The sequence below is a fragment of the Podarcis vaucheri genome, assembly GCF_965113315.1.
Source record: "Podarcis vaucheri genome assembly, chromosome: 1".
NCBI classification, from domain to species: domain Eukaryota; kingdom Metazoa; phylum Chordata; class Lepidosauria; order Squamata; family Lacertidae; genus Podarcis; species Podarcis vaucheri.
Window position 1 is genome coordinate 64,762,665 of NC_138759.1, and position 24,336 is coordinate 64,787,000.

Consider the following 24,336-nt stretch of genomic DNA (forward strand, 5'->3'; position numbering starts at 1 on the left):
CGTGCCCTGCAAATCCTCCCTTCATTTTGTCATATGCACTATTTTGATCATAAGCATCATATTTTATATTAAAATCTGACAAGTGGATAAACTCTTGTGTTATACACAAATTCCCCATATGATTATCCTATTATTCCGCAATGATTTCACTTCATTTACTTATTAAAATGGAGCTCAATTGATTGCAACTTTTGTTTGGAGTGGATTGTGGTTTTAACATTATGCACTGCCTTGTTATGGGAATCATGAAAAGCCTGCTCTTTTAAGCAGCGCAACCTGTAGTGTATCAATATACAAGCAGAAACATTTTAAAGTGCTGTTGAGAAGATTGTTGTTAAGGATTTCATTCACAGAACATCTAGCCATCCATTATGCAACAATGTGTTTACAACCCAGGAAAAAAGTTTTTCTACACACATAGGAGAGAATATGACAAGATCCTGCTGAACCATTTTTTAAACATTTAAAGTCCTTGAGGAGTTACTTGTGATCTCAGCTATTTTCAGTGACAACTAAAGCCTTCAATATCAGAGTATACAAGAGAATTTTGTTTTTAAAATGTTTTGAATATAAAATGTGAGAACGTGAAAATGTCATTTTAACATTTTCTCTGTGTAACAACAGCTACCTAAAGCAATTTTTTCAGTAATGGTTGAGGGAACTCTATTTTGAAACAAGTTTTATGCAATAGCCTATTAATGTAGGCACATTTATAAAAAGAAACACCTTTGTAAAACAGGGCTATGTATTTTGTGAAATTTAGAGTTTCCTTTGAAATGCAGAATGTCTAATACCTATAAACCAAAATATGCAATTTGTCAAATACTGATGAAGAAACGGATTTCTTTTCACATGAACATCACTGGCATAAATAGTTGTATAAAAGTTGTAACTCATGAATTCCACAAAAATACTTTTCAGCAACATATTCAGTGTATATGTTTAATATAACACCTTTTAAAAGATTCCAACATTCATAACATCCTATTATAAACTAAGAATTTAAACTTAAAATTGATTTGGTAGTTACACAACTGAGCCTCATTTCAGTTGGCAATATCATTTTCAAATGCTACTTTTCTGTAGCAGAAACTAATCCTTGCAGATAGAAGAGATTTCAACACACATGTAGAGCTATTACACAAAACAGGCTTCCCCAGTCACTCTAATAGAGATAGCAGTTCTACATGCACCAAATATATCTAGTAATGGCCAGGAAAGCAAACATTACAATTCTATGCATCTTAGCACAGACAGCACTCTGGGTTAGGGTGAATATTTATCACACTGGTTGATTTTGGAATCTGTGGGCAAGTTTTGTTTGTTTCCTAACCAATAGTAACATTACAAAGTTAGCACTACTCATGCACACCATAAATTAAGTATTTCCAGCAGGAATTTTCATTTTAAACCTGTAAGTTGAATTTAAGAGGTATAAAGTATAAACACACAAAACTCTAGGATACTTCTCTCTTGCTTTTTGATTTTCTTTGATTTTACTATGAATGATTTAGGCTTACAAAAATTACAGTATACGAGATTGATAGCATCCCATATTTTGTACAAGCTAAATAATTTCGATATACAAAGCTTCTGGTTTTATTACAACAACAATGTACAACCAATGTTTATTTACAATGCAAAAAAGTATATAAACCACAATTTAAACATTCTGCTACTGGCAGCTGTTATATTTCAGGAGGTAGCCTTAATTAACAAAATGCACTGAAGCCATGTTTCCCATCATGTGTTCTATCAAATAATTTACAATACAAAGAAAAGACTTTTTATGCACATTATGTACAGTTTAATTTTCCTAACTGCAATCTAGTTTTAATCATTTAGTAAAAATTATGCCAGAATTACTGGTATGGCAGTGGAATTGCGATCAACTTAACATTTTCTTCCAAAATATGTAAGATTTAGTTTGATTATGCATTCATACTATGCTGCTCAGATTTCAGTTTAAGGGCATATATCAAGGATCGCTCCTTATAATTATGAAACGATCAGGGTCTCACATCTAAAGATGCAATTATTCAACTTGCCATGCCCTTCCCCCACTTTAATGCAAGACAATCCATTTCCACATAACTGTAAAATAGCATCAAAGCAGAAATTCCTAGCGTTGTGGGACTCCTTACATGCCTTGTTTCGAAGTTTGTGAACATCCCAATCTTTTACTCCAAATAACCTTATTATTATTATTATTATTATTATTATTATTATTATTGCAAAGTACTATGTACTATGATTTCACCTCAAACAACATTTCCCTTCCTGAAGAGCATGTTCATTTCTACCTCTCAGTGGCTGTTCATGTCACACATTTTTTGCTCTCTCTCGAGACACATGGCACAATCCCAAAACTGAGGTTCTCTAAGGTGATAGTGGTTATCCTGTTGTCTTCTATGTCAAAAATGCTCTGGGTGTGCATTAGGCAACCCCCAATTATGTATGTAGACTATTCCGCAACTTTTGATAAGTGCTATATTCACCCTAGAGGTTGTAGGGTCAGAGCAATGGCAAAAGCAACCTCTGAACAGAGTTATGCTCAGGGGATTCTCCTGACAGTATTTGGGGCAAGGGGTGTATGGAGGGGGTGACTTTTGCCAATTCCCCCCATCCCCCCGCAATACATTCCACAGTATTGCCAAGGGTTAGGGGATCCTTCAGAATAGTGTGGAAGCTGGCACTGGGGGCTGCAGGTAGAGGGGAGAAATCTGCAAACTCTGCCGTTACCAGTGGGACACTTGGATAAAAAACTGCCTGTGTATGCAAGCAGCCTTTCTATCTGTGGACAGTGAAGTCTGGATCTAGCCCTTTGAGACCACACAGCACAAATCTGGCAAAACACATGTTGACGTTTGTCCAGCAAGCAAAAGCCCAAAGTTCTCATTTGCTATCAAGCAGTATCTGAGCTGAAAAGCTATTCAACCAAACTGTTCAGATTCTATTAAGAGGGGTTTAAAGTATTTTACTGAAATAAACTTTTTCATTCCAGACAAAGTTAGCTACAGGTTAAATTATGAAAACATAGTATGTTTTTCCCGTATTTGTCTCACAGTTGCATTTGGGAAGAGTACTCTCTTCTTTTGGCCCTGCAGTAAAATGTCCTGAGATTCAGTCAGAAATGCTATACAAAAGTTAGCAACATTTTTTCCCTTGTTATAATAAAGTCACATTTAAAAATATTTGTGTGTGTGTGTGTGTTAACTGCTTTCTGTTGTATTGTGCTTAACTAGAAAAGTTGGCAGAATTCACATCACAACAGGAGCAGTAAGTTACAATTGGATAACAACATGGAAAAATAGCCTAAGAATGTTATACATAATTGCTTGGAAAAAAGAGTAAAAAACAATGGGATTATAAATTTTGGTTTTCCAATTATTTACATTAAGAGCAACAGCTCTTATTTAAAATACATTGTTCAAGACATTCACTGCCTACATCCCTTGTTTTTAACTAACATCAGGTGATGGTTATAAAAGTGCTTCCAGGTAAAAGGTCAGAACAGCCATGGTCTTTGAAGCATCACACTTCCTCCTCTTTAATCACATGCTTTGCAGTAAAGTCTTTCAGTCTTTAATCCTTGGGATGTTGTAGGCATAGCGAACCAATGGGAAACCTCTGCTTTGATAAAAACAGGCACGTCCACAGGCCTGTACTTGATCTGAACTGTCAGACACAAAAGAGTCCTCTTCATCAGCGTAATCAGAATGAGCAGACTGGGTACCACAATCTGACCAATAGCCATCTGGCCTTTGGCAAGGCACTACTGTCAGAGCTGGACAACTGTGGGATTTTATTAAGTGTTTACATGGCACAGGCTTTGATATAAGTAGCGATTCACAACATTCACACATGGTAAGATTGCCCTGCAGATGTGTGTACATGCCGCAGTCATAGTAAAAATCCTGCGCCCCACAGCCACCTTGAGTATTGACAGCAACTGTTCCAGTTCCACTTTTTTTGGTGATGTGCCATCTCAGTAATTTCCAATCTTCTTTAAATTTGGGATTGAAGAAGATGTACAAAACTGGATTCAAACAAGCAGGCAATGGGAAAAATATTAGAGTGACAGACTTCATGATTTCAGGGCTAATAGAAATTGCAGTGATGAGCGGAGCAAAGGAGAAAAACGCAACAGGGCAAAAAAAGATGCAGTTGGTGAAGATCAGCCAAGCAACATGTTTAATCATGCTAGCCTGTGAGTTCTCAGAGAGGTCTTCCTTTTCCAAGTTGCAGTAAAGTTTGATATAAATAATAGCCATGAGCAAAAAGGCTAATGAGTTTAGGAGCACTAATGTAACGGTGAACCCTAGGGAAGGAGTTTCTCCAGTGGGAAAGGGCAGGCAGAGAGGTGATGCAGAATACTCTCCCTTATGGAAAAGTGGTAAGCATCCTGCTACAAGTGCACACAGGAAAGCAAAAATAGCTGCAATTCGAAATTGTTTCTGATTATTGCTTTTACCCTTTTTAATTATTTCCTTTGCAGATAAGCTCCGCTCAATGGCTGCTAGCATCAGGAAAAAAATGGCACTTTCTGAAGAGAAGATGGCCAGAAACCCAGCAACTTTACAGCCACTGCCAGTTTCCCACCAGATACCAAATTCAGCAAACCTTCCCCAAGAAACTGCATCCAGGAAAGTTAATATGCCAGTGTAGACCCCCATAAATAAGTTAGAGACAGAAATCAAGCCTATGAATAGTTTAGAGGAAGGCAGTGAAGTACAGGGAGCAAATATAGTTAACATGACAAGCATGTTGAAGAACAAGGCAACCAAAAAAATAAACCAGACTGTAAGACGGATCATCCAGCTTCCTAGTAAGTATTCACAGGGCTTGAAAGCACCTTAAAAAAAAGCAAAGAAAAAATCATGGTGAGAAATACCAGATTGTCAGTGATAACATATTTCAACACTATTGTAAGATAGGCATTAGTTAGAATCATACAATCATAGATGTGTTGAGATTGAAGGGACGCCAAGGGTCATGTAGTCCAACCACCCGCAATGCAGAAATCTCAACTAAAGGCCATCCATGACAGATGGCCACCCAACCTCTGCTTAAAAACCTCCAAGGAACAGTCCACTACATATCATGGGAGTCTGTTCCACTGTCAAACAGCTCATACTGCCAAAAAGTCTTATCATGATATTTAGTCGGAATCTATTTTCTTGTAACTTGAATCCATTGGTTTGAGTCCTACTCTCCAGAGCAGGAGAAAACAAGCTAGGCTCCACCCTCCATGTGACAGCCCTTTAGATATTTGAAGATGGTGATATTTGAAGATACGTCTCCTCTTATCCTGCTTAAACATACCCAATTCCCCCAACTTTTCCTCATAAGGCCTGGTTTCCAGACCCCTGATCATCTTGGTTGCTCTCCACTGTACACGTTCCAGCTTATCAATAGCCTCCTTAAATTGTGATGCCCACAACTGGACACAGTACTCTAGGTGTGGTCTGACCAAGGCGGAATATTTCTTCCCTTGATCAGGACACAATACGAATCAGGACACAGATGTCAATAGGTAGAAAACAAAGGGAATCAAGCTGAGTGATGCAGACATGTTTAAGGAATAGTAAGCTTAGAAAACAGCTTTCAATAATAACCTTTTCCAACACCCTGCAAAAGTGTCATGGTGGATTTGTTATTCCAAATCCCCAATGTTATTTATTGTACTTATAAGCCTACCCTTCACCCGAAGGTCCTAGGGTGGGCTACAAAAGTGCCTCAATTTAAACAAGCATGATTGACGCTAAAATCGTAAGATAAAACCACAAAATAATAAATAATAACACAGCAGTACACAACACAAGAGGAGGAAGATCTTTTCTGAATTATTTTACCACAATTAGTAGATTGTTTACCAGACTGGTGAATTCTATCTACCTTTAATGCAAACATTCAGATGATAAATTTAAGGTAGGGAACAGTCCAGTTACCTGTTGTGGGGGTACAGTGAATTATTGTCTGACCAAGTTCCTCATTCTTATCGCTGCTTAAGTAATCTGCTTCCGGTGCACCTTGATTAAAGAGGCAGATGATTAGGCCTAGAGAAATACTAAAATAGGAAACCACTGGGTGGTTCTTAGACTCTTAAAAATACATTCCTGTAATTGACACTTTTGCTTCATATTAAATTAAAATATCTTAAGTCTACTTGAGGGTGGGGAGAAAGCCTGCAAAGTCCTCTTAGATGGCACTCCAAATTCTCATTACGTTATGTAATGGATGCTTCCCCATAGTTTGAAGCACAGAAGATCATGTCATGATTGAGCAGTTTTGTGTTCGTGCTTTGGTGCTGGGAGTGGAGGAAGGAAGTATCACACTCATACACACCCAAATCGTGGCAGGCAAGATGTGATGATTGGATAAACCATGCTGATCCCCATCAGCCTTGAAGACTGGAGCAGGTTGAAAGCTCCGTGTGAGAATTGTGCAAACCGAAATACTACATATTCCCCTTAGCAACATTAAATCCCACTAAAATTTGAACCATTTTCACACACTGTTACTATATTGGAGGACTCACCTCGCTCATGTGCAACTGAATCTTGGTGACTGGAATCTTCTGTGTTAGCATTTAAATAAGAGTCACAGCCCCAGAAAGCACAGCATTGGTAAGCATATGGAACAGAAAGAGATCTGAAAATACAAGCAGGAATTCTTAATTGACATTTGTTTTTCTTTATAAAACAACATCTCTCAGAGCTAGAGACTGCTTTCCTTTTCAAAATACCTTCTAAGGAAGACAAGCTTCAGATTAAAGCTAATTATAAGATTTCCTGAAGAATACGTTTTATATTAGAGAGAGAGATTATGAAAGTTCCAGCTACCGTACTGTAGAATTCATTTTCTATATGAGCTCTGATCTAAGAAGTTTCTCTGGTTGTAGTCCAACATTACGTTAAAATGTTGTCATCTTAAGGCAAGCAAGATGTTACAAGCGATCATGCTATTACCTGTGCATGCTGAAATGAACATTCATCAAGCTGCCTGGAGAGCAACACTGTTGCGCAAGTAAATTCCCAGGCAAACACAGCACTAAGCACATGCCTGTCATCCTCACTGTTAATTTTGTTTATATGAAATCCTTCTGGCTTGCCTGTCTGGATTTCCTGCATTGCCCCTGTCTCTCATCCAACTTAAGGATGTGCCAGAAAGATTCATGTATCTAGATGAAGGGTCCTGACATATTTTAAAAAGTTGCTTGCAACTATAAATTTAATGCCAAATAAAAATACAAACTAGTTAAAATATTTAAAATATTGCCACTATACCACCATAAAAACTATAAAACTGCTACTGATGGGGTGCTGGGGAGATACTAGATCAGCTTAAGAGCATGTGCCTTACTCTCAGAATGCCTGCTAGCATTCAGTAATTTTCAGAAGATGTGGAAAAACCAAGCCTGGTAGACTTCTCTGATAAGGGACTTCTAAAATGAGGGTATAATTACCAAGAATTCTGCTCCTCATCTCTACCAACCTAACTTCAGTGAAGGAAGAACTAAGAACAATATCTATTCTGATTATATAAGCGTGCATGCACACGAAAGCTTATACCCTGAACAAACTTAGTTGGTCTCTAAGGTGCTACTGGACAATTTTTTAATTTATTTATTTATTCTGATTATCTTCATCTATAGTAGGCTGGTACACAGGCTGCTTGTCATAGTACACCAAGCAGAAACAACGGGCTTTGAAACTACTTCCTTTATTTGACAAATATAATGTAACCTCACCACATCCAATAATTGTGCTTACATCCAAAAATCTATGGTGTGCAAATGTCAATGTTCAATATTTATAGCCAGCCATTCTTCTAAAATACTAGAACAAAAAGTGTTTTTTTTTTAAAAAAAAAACAGAGGGATGAAAAAGGGTGTACAGGAATAAAGAGCAGCTGAAGAGATTTTTTAAAAAACAGTATTTTTTTCTGTAAAGCAATGATGGGCAATTCGTTTTGATGAAAGTCTGAAGAGGTGGGTAAGCCCAGTGTAGATTTGTTCTATTGTAGCTTGCAGTAGAGCTTCCTATAATGGCAGATTGGACAAAGATCTTTGCTCCAGGTGAGCACTGGATTTAGTCATCATATAGAAGCCATAGTTTTCTATGTGGAAGTTAAATGTATTTGGTTTACCGCACAGCCCTATTAATGAGAAATGCAAGAGCAACTGCCAGCTGGATTGACTTTATTTTGGGGCAGTAAGATAAATCCAGGGTGTATTGACCCAGTTACTGACTTACCTGAGTTTTACAAAGTCCTTTGCCACCAAAGCTTCTTTCAGTTCTGTATTGCCTACAAGTTTAAGCTGGTTTAACCCAGCCAGGCCTCCAGTTGGAAATGAAGTCAATGCATTGAAACTTAAATCTCTAAAAGGATGACAGAAAAACCAAGTGTGAGGGGAAAATAGACCACATAAATTTTAAATACTTGAATATGCAAATCTAAAATTAAAAAGATATCTAGCCATTTTGCTTGCTGGATGAGTGGAACACTCTGCTGCTGGATCTCTAAGCAGTATTGTACAATCAATATTCCCTTCCTCCAAAAATAACCTTAGGGTATCATAAGTGATGATAGCCCATAACAATCCTGAGAAGCAAGTTCAACTGAGAGATGATGAGAGGAGCAGACGCAATGTGATATAGTGCTTAAAGTGTTGGACTATGACCTGGGAGACTAGGGTTCAAAATCCTACAGTCTCCTAAGCCTACTCTACCCTTCGTGGGTGTTGTGAAGATAGACAGAGGAGGAGAAAAGTACAGCACCTTGAGGTCCCTGGAGGAAAGGTTGGATATAAATGTTCTAGTAATAAAAAAAATGGAGATCTGCCCAAGGTCACCCAGTAAGCTTCATGTCTGAGCAGGAAATTGAACCTGGGTCTCTTCCTTTGAGATACAATGCTCTTCCTTTTGTTGCACCTTTTTCTAGATTTTCCAAATGTCAACAGAAGTTAACCCAGCCATCACCATCTTCAGACGAATCTGGAAGCTGGCTTTTAAATATCTATTATCTTCCTATGCAGCTATTTCAAAAGGGAATGGCTGTTATAGGCCAAGCCAAGTTGCCAGCTTAGCAAAGCACAGCTGCCCGATGCAGGTATTTGTCTAGATGCAGTAGTCACTAAACAGAAGACAGAAAGACTAGGAGTAGCAGCATAAGGGGAGGGGCATGACAGAAGTAAATTAAGCATGATGTGGAGGCAGACATTTTTCTCCCTTCTCATAATACTGAAACTTGGGTCACCCAATGAAGAATATCATCCCTGAAACTCCCACCAGACAAAACGAAGTATTTCTCATAGCAAATAATTTATGGAATTTGCTGCCAGAAGATGTTGTGATGGCCACCAGCTTCAATTGCTTGAAATGGTGATTAGACAAATTCATAGAAAGGTCTATCAGTGGCTATTATTCAAGACGGTATGTACAGCTTCTTGTTTCAACAACTTTGTGGCCCTGAAAACCAGCTGATGGGAGAAAGCAGCAACAGGGGAGGGATATTGCCTTCATGCTCGGCTTGTCAGCTTCCCAGAGGCATCTGGGAAGCAACATTAGGAAAGAGGGTGCAGGACTAGTTGGACCTTTTAGTCTGATCCAGCAGGGCTCTCCTTCCAGTCTTATGCGCGCAACAGTCACAGAAATGCTCTTCATTTCTCCAGGTTGCTAAAAATGTGAATGCATACTAATATTTGTATAAAACTCCACTACAAATCATATTTGGCTTGGTTGTTCCATATGCAAAGTCAAGATATTGAATGACTTTGGAAGTTCCCTGGAAATGACTCACTCACTGTTTCTGTTTTTGGTTGTTTTTTGTGTGTTTTTTTGCAAATACGGGAGCTGCATACAAAGGGGATCAAGAAGCGAGAGAAGACCAAAATTACTCTAAGTTTCACAGGCTGAGTGGCATTCTTTTTACACCAACACACATCAAGCTGTGATGTGAGTAGCTGGTTTTCTTGTATGCTGCAGGAACATGGTACTTTTTGCTTTTTCAGGATGCCAGCTGAATGAGGGTTTAAGGCATTATGGGAAATAGAAGTGGATATTTTCAAGAAGGAGAAATGGTACTTGCACTGTTCTAAAAATGGTCTACTTACAGGTTGGTAATAGCACCCAGCATAGTAAATGCTTCCTTGTCAATTCGGTGGATCAAATTTCTGCTGAGATCACTGCAATTTAAAGAGGTGCTATTGTGTTAGTGATTTATACTGACATGCCTAAATGGCTATTGTTTGCACTTCAGTGATTACTTTGTGTTTCAGGTCATACTAAATTTCTAACAAACATAAATAACTTGCAACTTAACTGTATTTTACAATGTCATAATGACCAATTTTCTTGACACAGTTCTCTTAAGGGCATTTTATTCACTGGAAAACTGAGAAACAAGGCTTGGTGGACCATGGCCTTCCAGTATGGCACTATAAAGGTCTACTTGCTCTCTTTTCTCCAGCTGCCAGCCCCAGCTACCTAAATTTGATTTCAGATGACTTCATGTCATAACCTCTCTTCCTTGGGACAAATCCTGGACCCTGATAAGGAATAACCTTACATTCAGTACTGAAATTCATTTTGTTACGGCCCAGTTTTCCTATCAGTTAAGGTCATATTGAATCCTAATTCTGTCTTCTGAGATATTAGCTCCCCCTCCCAGTTTGGCATGACCTATTGGATTAAGATCTTTCACAGAGGCTCCCCTCCCACTTTCAGGATCTATACTTTATATGAAGATGTGGGAGAGGGCCCTTTGCAATTCATTTTGCTGCCTAATACTGCGATTACCTTATTGTTTTAAGATTAGTATTGCTTGTTTATTGTTTTAGGTTTGTTATTCTGTGTAATGAATGGGGCAGATCCACTCTGCAATACAGCATCTGTTGTTCCCAAACAGTGATCCACTTCTGTGTTCTCTCATCAAAAACTTGCAGTATCTTACCTAAGCAAGCTCTCACCCCAGTGATCTTTGCAAGTCCTACAGCACCCACTTCCTGGCCACTGTCCTGCCATCAATACTGCAGCCTCCTTCTCCCCCAATTTTCTAGGGTGAATTTAAACCAATACACCCACGCAACATAAATTTTATAAAGTTTGTTTTGGTATGTAACAGCCACATATGTAACATGCATTCAAAGTGGCTTACAATATAATGGATGAAATATTAATCTCATTCTAATTTATTTTTAAGGGGAAATAAACTATGGCACTTATGTGAGCTCAGAACTAGACGTGGATAAAACCCATCTGAAGGCTCCCTCCTGTCTATGGTGACATTTCAGCAAACCATCTGGCTTTACTGATTTGTGGATGTGGTTTTAAATTGGAGGAGAAAGGAGTGCATATGTGTGGGAGATGCCTAAATTAAGCATTGGGACAGGAGGGACAAAATAAAATGAAACATTTTGAGGAGTGCTGGATCGGTTGGGCTGAGAGCTATTTTACAAATGATTGCCTTGCTGTGGTTAACTGTACGTTGACTAGCAACATTGAATGCAACTGTTAGTTTCCAACATTTCACTTAAAATAAAAGCATTTGTAAAGAGAATAGACTCACAGAGTACGTAGAGAAGTCAGCCCCTGGAATATATCATCTTTGATTTCTTCAATTTGATTATGCTGCAAAGATCTGAAATATGGAAATTAGTTACACAGAGGAGGATTTTCACCAAAAGGCAGCACAGCCATGGCACTGCATTCTATCCTGACAGGAACAACCCCCACTTTTAACTTATTAACATCATATTATTAATGAATGATTAAGTGAAAGACACTGTGGAAGACCGAAAGAAAAGCAGGAGGGGACGAAAGAAACAGAAGGAGTTCAAGGAAGAGAGCATAAAGCAAGATATGAGGCGAAAGTCTGATTTAGCAACACAGTAATAGCATGAAGTGGACTTGGAGCTTATTGCAAAACCACACTAGTTAGATCTCAACTGGAGTACTGTCTCCTGCTCAGAGCAGCAGACTTGAAGAAGTAGGTAGACAAATTGAATAGGTTCAGAGGAAATCAATGAAGACAGGTAACAAGTTCTGTGAAGCTGGGTTGTGTTTTTTTTTAAGCACCTCCATAAAGGGCAAAGATTTATTCTCTGCTTCTGCAGAGGGCAGAGCTACATCCAACACCTTAAGTTTCAAGAGGACAGATTTGGTGGTAAGAGTAGTTTGACAATGGAAACAATTTTACATAGAGGGGTGGTGGGTTCTCTGTTACTGGAGACCTTCAAACAGAGCTTGGACATTTGTTGGGGATCATTGAGCTCTGGATTTTGTGCATCAGGTAGGGCATTTATATTATATGTCCTAAAAGGTTCCCCCCAACTCTTATGATACCACAACATCAGCAACTGTAGCAAGAAGCACAAGATAAAGGGGCCTTAACAGTTGCTTCACACACACACACACACACACACACACACACACACCACCCAGACACAAGTTGAAAATTGAATAAAGGCCAAGGTGTAGAAGCCACTGGGGCAAATAGAGCGAGGAGGAAGCAAGAATGACAAAAGAGAAGTAGAAATGCAGCAAAAGGCAATGAAGTAATGAGAGGACTTAACATCTATCACCACTTTGTACACTTCCCACTCCTGTCACAAAACATTAACTTAGGGCGAAAACAAGGAATGCCTGTTTTGAAATACTGTCCTCTTGCTGTCAGTTGTAGACAAACTATAGAGTTTCATTTCTGGTGGCACAGATTCAGGTGCGGGGGGTGGGGGTGGGGAGGGAATCAGATTAGACTGGGAGTGCTCTATACTCACATTTCTTCCAGGGAACTGCAACCTTTAAAACTTGGAAGTTGTTTTATGTTGTTATAAGATAAATCCCTTGTAAAGGAAACAAAAGGAAAAGGTTACTTTTATCATTTTGTATGAAGGTATACTGCTTCTAATTCAGGATCACAAATATATGGTCAATCTTCCTCTCCCAACATTCTTATAACAATCTATTTCCCCACTAGCTGTTTTCCAAAGAAAGTGGACTGCCTTCTCTGAAGTTTTTCGAACAACTTCAGCTTAAAAGATAGTATAGATGTGGGATGTGATCAGGAAGTTTACAAAAGCAATTGAAACTAAAGTCTCAAATTCATAAGGTCTGCAGTCACCACTAGTCAACTCTCCAGGAGCTGTGTATCAGTAGTGGGTTTAGCCACTCCACACTCTTGCATTCACACACACCATATACACATGCACAGGCCACCTATCCTGAGCTGATGTCTGCAGATCAGCAGTGAAGGATTATTGTTCCCTCCTTTTTTAACAGAGGCTCAATCTGATGAGCAGGAGGGGGGCATTTGCATCCCTAAGAGGATGCAGCAGCACACAGACCAGGGAGTTACCAAGTCTCTACAAGAGCCTGCCCATTCATGCGGTCCCAGTAAGCTCCAGTTTGGCTTAGAGTGATGTGAAAACAAGGCAACCGAAACAAATGACTCATAGCAGGGATGTCTGATCTGCGTGGTTTTAAACCGACATGCTCAATTCTGACTTTTTGGGTTATTATGCTCCATTTCCCTCAAATAAAATCTGTAGCACATACTGCTCTTTATAAGGGATCTGCTAACAAACATTGATATAAATTCTATATTCTACTTTTGTGGTTTTATAGTAGGACCAAGAAGTTTCTACTTACAAAGTCCGAAGCAGTTTTTGTTCTTGGCATAGATCAATGGGGATGCTGGTTATTTTGGTGCCTGTAAAAGTCCTGTTTAATAAAACAGAAGCATGTGAATGAACTTTGATTCATAATAATTGCCAGAATTATTAAAATGAAGACGCAACTATCCTAGAACGTTAGGACTCAATCACTTATTTCTGAACATAGTAAAGGACATTTTTAAAATACATGTGCCTTTGACTAATGCCCTAGCAGTGTTGATTCAACAAAACTGAAACAGATTAAAAATAGGGCAATAGTTAAAGAAACAGTGATAGCATTTTTTCATTTGCTCTTTCAGAAAAGTATTTTAAAAACAACGATGTTAGGCTTAAGCATCTGCATATCCTACACCATTAGGAAGAATTAACATATGCTTTGCTTTCTCTCCAACTAACTGGATACCCTAAGCTTAGATAAAGCTTAGCCTTCTTCAGGTTTCCAAGCTTCATCCAATGAGGAGGAGAGTGAGTATGAACTCACTGGCCCCGTCCACCTCCATCATGTTCCTGGCTTCATTTGATTTTCATGTGCTGGGAAAGGAACTTCTGCAGAGGGAACCTTTTCTGTACAGGAAAGCTCCCCACATGAGGGGAGGAAGCAAATGGATTAATTCCCACTCTTCCCTTGCACATAATGGTAACTGCATGGGAGGAAGTATGCCTGAAATGGGCTCATGTGACATAAACATATGGATGAGGATGTCCAATCTCCAAAACTCAGCAATAAAATTTATTTTAAATGTTCTCCTTAAAAGAGAATCTAACCATTAGAATTAGTTATTGTTCCTTAATAGAGTTTGATAGAAGATACTTACAGGCTTTCCAGATTGGTGGTTCCTGTTAAGTTAGGAAACCACTGTACCATGCTGGCGCCACGAATAACCCTGAAGGAGAAGAAGAAATACGATGACACACACTGTTGCTTTAGTGGATAGAAGGAACACAAGAAGAGCCCTGCTGGGTCAGGCCAAAGGCCCATCAAGTCCAGTATCCGGTTCTCAAAGTGGCCTTCCAGATGCTGCTGGGAAGCCTGAAATTAGGTCTTGAGTACAATAGTACTCTCCTCATTTGTGATTCCCACCAACTGGTATTCAGAGGCCTACTGAGGCACAGCATTGGAGGTCATACATAGCCAATGATATGTGCTATGTGAATAGAGGTTTTCATTAAAGGTTCATACCAATCTAATCTCATTTCCACTTACATTTATCCGTGCTAGATTTAATGACATTTGCATCACATCTCAATGTACAAATCTCTAAGCACAGCTGAGAAATGTTTGAAATATTAAATGGTTTACAAATGCTTTTATTTATTTATTTTTTGGGGGGGAAACAACCCACACAAAATATTGAAAAATGTGTTTGTCATCTACTCAGAATTATGTTCAAAATTTGAACTCTTGCCAATGGACTGCTCTGTCGTTGATACTATGGTCTGGTTGCCAAGACAGCTTCCTTGCTCACAGTCAAGACACTGACGTACATGTTAAATTCACATGTGTGGATTTGTGAGAGAGCAGAAAGAGAAAGTGGTAAGTAAGTAATGCAGAGTGTGTGGGGGGGGGAATGAATGCTATGTGTAAGCATTCTATGTCTGCAGCCACCAGCAGTGTGCAGACCCCTAGGATTCCTCCCACCCCTGCCAAGGGAAAGTGGGCCTCTGTGACAAAAGGTTCCCTACCTCTACTCTGCCTTTTCCTCTGGTGTAGGCCCTACTACATCCTTTCTGAGAATTTAATACCGGAATGAGGAAGATGAGCTTTTCTTTTATTCAAAAATATTTAGCAAACACAAGAAACCTACAAACAGAGCACAGCACTTCTAAAGAATGACCACATTTGTGCCATGGTCACTGCCAAGTAATACAACCAAGACACATTAGGTCTCAGATTAAGTGAAGCTGTCAGACTCATCTAAGCCCAATCCCATTTTTACTCTAAATTGGAAGTCATCCTGAGGTTGCAGTACAAAAAGCACACTGTGATTGAAATGCATTTCTCAGTTTAGCAAAGACTTGCAAGGGTTTGTTTGATCAAATCTCCAAGGCTTATGTTTTCAAAGGGTGTGTGCACCAAGATGAGCTTATGGAAACATACCAAAATATATGACCGATTTACAACCGTGGGGTTTTGCAAAGGAAAGAACAATAAGGAAAAGCGAAGAGGAGAAAACAGAGTGCTCACAAGCAAGCACAGGAAAACAACAATGAAGGCATCACCCTAAATTAATCATCAGGATAACCAATGGCCAATAAAATCCAGTTCACAGAAGAGACAAAATAGTGTAGCAGCAATGGAGTTGTGGATGTAAGAGTCAAGTACAGTTAAACCAAGTCACGCAGAAGAACGGCATAATGTAACATACAGGAACAGCAGTTGCAGAATATCTCCCCCCCCCCCCCGTTACTACAGATTGATTGCACGGATTAAGGAAGGGGATCCAATACTTCAATTCCACTTGCAAAAAAGGATTTTGATCCAGCAAATGCCTCTGCTAATGTAACAAGGGAAGAGAGGACTTTCTCAGATTCCCCTTCCTTCCCGCTTCCATGCTGTTCTAGGGATCCCCCAGGAACAGTTTTTCAGGGAAGTGGGGCACAGAGGCTGCAGCAAGGAGGGAGAAATCACCTCCTCTTCTCTTACATTAGCAGAGGTGGCTGCCGGATCAAAAGCCACTACGTAAATGGAATGGTAGCATCAGCTTCCACTATTAGTCATGAACATAAACAGTGTCTGAAAGGGTTCTGGTGTACAGAATACATAATGAGTTGACATTACTCTATAACAGGCGTAGGCAACCTAAGGCCTGTGGGCTGGATCCAGCCCAATCACCTTCTATCACCTTCTCAATCTGGCCCGCGGATGGTCCCGGAATCAACATGTTTTTACATGAGTAGAATGTGTCCTTTTATTTAAAATGCATCTCTGGGTTATTTGTGGGGCCTGCCTGGTATTTTTGCATAAGTAGAATGCGTGCTTTTATTTAAAATGCATCTCTGGGTTATTTGTGAGGCATAGGAATTCGTTCAGATTTTTTTCTTCAAAATATAGTCTGGCCCACCACCTGGTCTGAGGGACGGTGGACTGGCCCATGGCGAAAAAAGGTTGCTGACCCCTGCTCTAGGTCTGCAGCTGCTGGAGATTGTGAAATACTGCCTGCCTACAGCATTTGGTATCAACCATTTAAAGCAATAATTTAGCAGGGAAATCAATGGCTTTTGTATAAAATATATACATTAGGGTGCTGTCAAACAATTTATGTGATTAAGTATTTGCCAAACTTCTATTAAGCCATGCACTATAGCAGTTAAACTACAGAACTTATAGATCTTTTCGATCATACATGTTTCTCCAATGTTTCATACATCATACATGTTTCTCCATGCTGTAAACATACTCTCCCTGTATCTTACATGATGGTGCTTTCCCCAGTGGTCTTTACTGCACAACTTTAGTCTTGCAACTCCATTGCTAATTCTTCATCATCATTCTTGTGTAACAGATATTATCAGCACTGTTGATGTTAATTATAAATTTGGGAGTGCTCTTGTTGTTGTTTTCTGGTTTTGCACTGTAAGCAAAACCATTACCAGCTTTCCCGTAATAGCCTCCCTAAGACTACTAAACAAACCAACAAAACTGGAACATACTATAATGATTTAAAGTGTGCTTATTTTAGTCTTGCTCCAGGCTTTTTCTCTTCCAAGAGATAACATAGTTACAGGAACACGCCAAGAGCAGAAAAAGAGTTGATGGGGATGCCCACTATGGGCCCCTCCCCCAGTCAGTTGAGGGGAAAGGCACCTATTTTTTGGGGGGGGTGTTTCTGTTTGTTCTTGTTGTTATGTTATATAATTTGTGTTTTTATGTTGTAAACCGCCTTGTGGTCTTTGGATGAAGGGCACGTATAAGTCTATTACTAATAATAATACAATTAAAAGATTTTTATAGTTACTTTTTAATGGAGCTGACAAAGGATACAATCATACTATAGCGCAAGGGTACTTACAGGGAATGCAAATCTGACAAGTTTTGAAAAGCTGAGTTCCCAACAAAGGATAATGGATTATCAAACAGATGTCTAGAGTGAAAACATTTAAGAAGACAAATTGTTAGTTCATATAATCACTTCTTGATCCGTTAAACAAAAAAATGTAATCACTGTTTTTTTAAAAAACCAAAAAAAACTTACATAGTACGAAGAAGTGGGTTTCCTACAAAGGCATTGTCAGGGATCACGGAAATGTAATTACTGTGAAATCCCCTAAAAACAAAAAATAGGGAAAGAACAATAACACTTTAATGGTCAGAGTCTTACGAAGAGTGGCAAAGTGTGACTGCAATCACAGGAATTGAGGTGGCTGTTACAGGCTATCCATGTGAAGATGCTAGTTCACATGAAGGACAACTTCCACACAAGCTTGGTGGCACCCTGTGGACTCCCACCACATGGAAACTCTCATTAGACCAAACACTGGCCAAAATGCTGCAAGCCACGATTAGGCTTACATCTAACTGCAAAGAAAACTGCATGCACATTGTTTCATTCTATCTTCATGAGTAAGAAGACAAGAGGCTTTCATTAAAACATGTAGCTTTCAGGGAAAGTACCTGGAAGATCCCCAAACAAGCTGTTCCCAGTTTTAGATTGCCAGAAAGTGAGAGAGACAACATCTTTAAACCTGGAGTTTTGCTTTGTGTTTTTATGTTAGAGAAAACAAAATACGTAAGGAAGCCGCAATAATACTCACAGCTCTTTTAGGCTTGGAAGTGCTTTTACTGCTTCAGGGAACTCTGCCATGTTGTTATAATTCAAGTCTCTGAAAAGAACAGCATCTTTAATATATGAAGTGCTTGGTATTAATCTATTTCCTCAAAGTAAAACAAAAACAAACCAGTTTTTTGGCACAATTTTTTTCAAGCAGAACTAGAGAAATCACAGAGCTTCTTCATAATCAGACATTTCTTCATAATCAAAACATAACTGTCAATTTGAAAGCAATCTAAAACAGACATTGTATTTTATAAATTACTTAATGTAACAACACAAATAGAAATCATCAAAATTGCAGCTGCTCTATAAAGAATTACAATTTTAACTGGAACGTAACTGAAATTAATAAGATTTTGGAACACAGGAAAAAAAATTAGGAAGCCATCAAATCTAGCACATGGGGGCTACTTTAATTAAAATGTATAATCTGGTATTTGATCAATTTGTATTAAGAATTGTATTAATTGGATATGAATTGGCATTGTTATAATGGGGCTATTATTGGAATAATATTGGAAAACTTTTTTTTTTTAAAGATAATTTCCCCCAGCTCTGCTGCCAAAAGTTCTGCCCACACTGGAAACCTTGGGAAAGAAAGGCAAGTTGTGATATGACCAGCTCAGGGTTGTGCAACAAAGCATTAAGCATATTTTTATATGTCAGTAAATACAACTAATTACCATAACATCATAATTATAAAGCCTTAACAAATCTTAATCTCAATATTCAATGCCATCAAGTCTTTTGTAATGTGCTTTATTCAATCACAGAGCCCCAAAGGGAGGATACTTACAAGGTTTCTAGGTTGTTTAATCCATCAAAACAATGATGCCCCAGTGTTTTTATTTTATTGTTATGGAGATGCCTGAAAAAAAAAGCAGAAGGGGTAATCTATTAACCACAGGAATCACTATGTACGAGCTAAGGTTCCAAAAATAGCTTTACTTGATAGCAAAAAATGTGTTGCACTCACAAGGAACATCCAGGCTGATAGGTTGCTAATACACAAACCCCCTTTTGTTGTTGAGCAAGGTAGCAGAACTGGCAAGCTAATGATTTTGAACCCCACCCTGCATTCCCCATCTTAAGAATGCAGCTCCTAGGTGATAGAGGTTACCTTCAGATTCTGAAATTGACAATAGAAGAGTTCTGTTTTTTTGCACACACCTTACTCTTACCAGGGGACTGTATAGAAAGTGACCAGATTTTGTCTTTTCTCCTTGAATAGCAGGGGTGCTATCTCCCACCCCCATCCAACTTAAATCATCTCAGTCCTGTAGTGGGACCCATGGAAGCCAAGCAGATTGTAACACATGAACAAGATCCTGCACAACCCACACAAACATCACAGATCTACAAGAATTCATTCACGTCTGCTTCCTTGCTACCCATCACTGAAACGGATTGATCATGTGAACCATAAACAGCCAATGAGATTCTTTTTCCTTGTCTTTTGCATTGGCGCTTGAACCAAAGGGCTTCTGGGAATTCTCTCTCTCAAAAATGCTAAATAAATAAAGCTTGGCAGAGAGCCCAATAGCAAACTCATGTGGAATTTTGGTTGTCCTTTTGGATGCACAACCCAGTGCAAGCATGCTTCAAAAAGGCACACACCCAAGAGCTGGGAAATGTGCACAATGCATTTCTGTACCATATATGTGCCAAATTGTCAGTGTTGATCACTAAGGAAGGGATGGGGAGACCAACATTTAAAGACAAAGTCCCCTCATACTGAATAAAAGAAAAGGGAGTTGTACTATCAAAGTCAGTTCTGATGCCCACTTGGTTCAAGCAACAAGATCCTATGTACAGCACATGTGTATACTTCCACTGCTATAGATGAGCACAATCATACATGCTAATGTTTTCCAGCAGCCATTTTTCTACTATACGAATGGCAATAAAGTACTTAATACAGCACAACAAAATCTGTAGGTATTCAGCAAAATAACAAGCTGCAAATTCTTACAGGACAACGAGGCTTGAGAGATTTGTAAAAGCAAAATCAGGGATGCTGGTTATTTTGTTGAGAGCCAAGGTTAAGGCCTGCAGGGATGGAAGATTGCTGAGAGGAACAACAGGGACTTCAGTCAAACTGTTATCATCTAGCCACAGGTGTCGCAGTTGAACGAGGCCCTCAAAACTGTCTTCTGGGACAGCAGTAATGTGGTTAGCATCTAAGCGCCTGAAGATAAAAGAATATGAATATTTAACACCTTGCAAAATATATAGAGTATACACATCAACGTCTTTTAAGGGTGGGGGGAGCATGAAAGTTGTGAGAGCATCAGCTAAAACTGAATATAGATCATCATGAGCCAAATGAACACGCAAATCAGCACAACCCAGAAAAAAAGGGGAATAAGTTATGCAAACTGTGCATGTTATCTATCAGCTGACACCTTTGCTCAGTAGAAACAGCTGAACAGCATACACCTAGAATTTACAAATGGGTAGTTGCACGACTATTCACTGATTCACTGGGCACTACATTTAAGTCTATGCAGCAGCAAGGCCACTTCTTCCTCACTGTAAACAGAAGCTGATCTGAGCTCTGTGTCTCCAGTCTCTCAACATAATTTGAAAACAGATTCCGTTACTAATGAATAGAAGAACAAGGTAGCTCTAGGTTCAAGAACATGAGGTAGTCGTTATAGTGTCTTCACATAAATTTTAAAGCGATTTTCTATATTAGAACTTTGTCATATAATACTCTGCTAATAACAACTTGAACTGGTAGCAGAAAATAATTTCAGTGAGAAAGCTCTGTCTTTGCATTGTATAGGCTTCATTATGCTAATTTATATTTACTGTTACAGAAGTACCATAAAAATATCTTTACTATACATCTTTTATGCAGTTTTAGTCCTTGTGGCAGGTACAAGTCATCTTGGTGAGAAAGACCATCTCATAATTCCAGAAATTATGGAAACACACAATAAAGTAAAAAGAGAGCTAAGAAATTCACAAAACCGAGGAAAGGCTATAGCTCAGTGATAAAGCATGTCCTTTGCAAGCAAAAGGTGCCAGGTTCATTCACTAGCATCTCTAGGTAGGGATGGATAAGACTTCTATGTGAAACCCTGTTGAGTTTGTCAGCAAAATTACTGCTCATCTGTGTGAATAATATAGAGCTAGATGGACCAAGGGCTTAACTGAGTATAAGGCAGCTCTCCATGGCTAAATTGTAGGCAGTCAATCCTTTAGCAAAGTACCATTTCCAGGATTGTTCATGGAAGCCATGATAGTAAGCTGTTGTGAAACCAGTATTAGTCTAGTAGCATGGATGAGGTCTGTAATGACTGCTTCTCAAGGATCAAGGACTTTATTCCCAAAGCAGGTCAATTTTAGCAATGACACATGAATTCTTCATTTTGAAGGCAGTAGCCATTGTGAGCAATAAAAAAATATATGAGTATGTTATTATGGAATGGTTCCTTAAAGCCCAATGCATTGTGCTACACAAGAGCTGCTTCCCTTATGTACTTAGCAAGAGCTAATATGGATGAGCTTATATTACAGCTGACTGAAAAGCATCTTAGCATTTATTCTATTTTTGAGGAAGGAGTGGATGGTGCTTTACTTCTTCTTTCTCATTCCTTCTTTCCAGTGTCAGCAGGCAAAAGTCCACACTGACTTTAGGAGAATTCTATTTTTAAATTTTCTCAGCACACAAGAGACGCATAATGCCAAAGAACAAAAAAAAAATATCTTACAAAACTAATGTATTTAGCATGCTTCTTTGCTGAAGTAGTTTAGGACATCTCCAGTAGTACAGGTTCTATATTTTGATTAAATCTGCTCTGATAAACTGAAGAAAAATAAAGATGTGAAGGAGAAAGAAAAACAAAAACCACCGCAGCTCACATTAAGGATGCAGTAATCATTACATCCATCTTAAATTAAACACGCAAGTTGTTAAGAGTCACCCAGATATCCAAATAAGTATTCATATAGTATTATAGAATCAGAGAATTATAGCTGGAACAAATCCCGAAGGTCATCTAGCACAACCCCCTGAAATGCAGGAATCTCAACTAAAGCATCTATGACAGATGGCCATCCACCTTAAAAAAAAACCAATGGAGAGCCCACCACCTCCCAAGAGAGTCTGTTCCACAGTTGAACAGCTCTTACTGTCAGAAAGTTCTTCCTGATGTTTTGAGTCCTACCCTCCAGAGAAGGAGGGGGGGGAGTTTGCTCCATCTTCCAGTGACAGCCCTTTAGATATCTGAATATGGTTATCATATCTCCTCTCAATCTCCTCTTTTCCAGGTTAAACATGCCCAATTCCCTCAACCCTTCCTCATAAGGCTTGGTTTCCAGACCCTTTATAGGAAATGTGTTCCAATGTAGCAATGACAGTGAGTTCCTCATGTCATTGCATAATAGATGGTGGGTGTTTATCCTTCCAGGCTCAAAGTATCTTAGCAACCGTAATGGCTTGCTAAATCCACTTCCGCTGTCCTGTTGTAAATCTCCATACTATAGGGATATAGTTTAAAAGTACATGCACACCTGCAAATATGAAGGATTTTGCAAGTACAAAACTGATACAGACAATAGCCCTCAAACAGTGCAACACTGGGCACACCTACATCATATACTTAAATGTTTCAGGAAGGGGCTTGCATAGACCTTCTAAGATGAAGGGTGGGGGACACAATTCATTTGGCAACAACATTGTCTTTGGGACTACAAAACATCTTGCAGCTGACATCATTGTGCTGTTAACTGATGGGTGGGGCCACCCACCTGACAAATTTGGACAGCAGGGAGATCCTGATAAGGACTGAGCCCATCAAACCAAAAAGGGTTCCTCATCCCTGTATATAGTGTTACCAAGCAAGTAATATTTCCTCATTGCTGTTGCAGCAGTTTTACAAATGTCTTCTGTAGTTATCCATTAAGGAGGAAACAGATTCCTCTTCTTTTCATAAGTGCTCCAGGCTCCAGCTTTCCCATTTGGACATTTGCTTATAAGAAATCTATTTTAAATTCTGGTCTATAAATTCATGCTTGCTGGGCACACACTCATATGAATTACTATTATTTTTACTTATCAGGTCTCAGTTCATGCTTTAGTTCAAACACATAAAATGGTCAGTGGAGCAAGAACAAAGTAAGCATCATATATTTCTTATAGAAGACAGAACATTAAAATTATTCCTGAATGTACTGAGAACATAAGAAGAATCCTGCTGGATCAGACCAAAGGCTACCTAGTCCAGCATTCTGTTCTCCTGTTGGCCAACCACATGCCTATGGGAATCTTGTAGGCAAGACCTGAGGGTATCTGTGCTCTCCTCCACTTGTGATTCCCAACAGCTGTTATTCAGAGGCAAAGTGACTCAGACAATGGAGGTAGAACATAGTTATCATTGCTAGTAACCACCGATACTAAGATTTAGGAGCTTGTGATAGTAGTCTGCTCCTCCCGCCCCAGAGCATGTGCAAGCAAGGAGAAAGCAGGGAATGACACAACAGGAAAGTTCACTGAAGGTTACAACAGCAAGATGTTTTTCTGAAGCAGTAAAGGAAGCAATAAAGGTAAAGGTAAAGGTAAAGGTACCCCTGCCCGTACGGGCCAGTCTTGACAGACTCTGGGGTTGTGCGCTCATCTCACTCTATAGGCCGGGAGCCAGCGCTGTCCGCAGACACTTCCGGGTCACGTGGCCAGCGTGACGAAGCTACTCTGGCAAGCCAGAGCCGCACACGGAAATGCCGTTTACCTTCCCGCTAGTAAGCGGTCCCTATTTATCTACTTGCACCCGGGGGTGCTTTCGAACTGCTAGGTTGGCAGGCGCTGGGACCGAACGACGGGAGCGCACCCCGCCGCGGGGATTCGAACCGCCGACCATGCGATCGGCAAGTCCTAGGTGC

The 24,336-nt window shown here is 39.3% G+C and overlaps 1 protein-coding gene across 2 annotated transcripts in view; it reads right to left on the minus strand.

Moving 5' to 3' along the window:
- Nucleotides 1–1,575: 1,575 nt before the first annotated feature.
- The window catches only part of LGR4 (leucine rich repeat containing G protein-coupled receptor 4), a 91,922-nt gene continuing 69,161 nt past the window's right edge, over nucleotides 1,576–24,336 (minus strand). Inside the window, exons 5-18 of one of the 2 annotated variants that reach the window (XM_082236053.1) lie at nucleotides 20,423–20,638; nucleotides 19,247–19,318; nucleotides 18,431–18,499; nucleotides 17,872–17,943; nucleotides 17,689–17,760; nucleotides 14,494–14,562; nucleotides 13,653–13,724; nucleotides 12,782–12,847; nucleotides 11,572–11,643; nucleotides 10,118–10,189; nucleotides 8,259–8,384; nucleotides 6,542–6,654; nucleotides 5,952–6,032; nucleotides 1,576–4,855 (exon numbers count right to left, since the gene is read on the minus strand). In XM_082236053.1, coding sequence (XP_082092179.1) covers nucleotides 3,579–4,855; nucleotides 5,952–6,032; nucleotides 6,542–6,654; nucleotides 8,259–8,384; nucleotides 10,118–10,189; nucleotides 11,572–11,643; nucleotides 12,782–12,847; nucleotides 13,653–13,724; nucleotides 14,494–14,562; nucleotides 17,689–17,760; nucleotides 17,872–17,943; nucleotides 18,431–18,499; nucleotides 19,247–19,318; nucleotides 20,423–20,638 — 2,449 coding nt within the window. In that variant the 3' untranslated portion in view covers nucleotides 1,576–3,578. The remainder of the gene's footprint in view (nucleotides 4,856–5,951; nucleotides 6,033–6,541; nucleotides 6,655–8,258; nucleotides 8,385–10,117; nucleotides 10,190–11,571; nucleotides 11,644–12,781; nucleotides 12,848–13,652; nucleotides 13,725–14,493; nucleotides 14,563–17,688; nucleotides 17,761–17,871; nucleotides 17,944–18,430; nucleotides 18,500–19,246; nucleotides 19,319–20,422; nucleotides 20,639–24,336) is intronic. The other variant, XM_082236054.1, reaches the window with a different exon arrangement.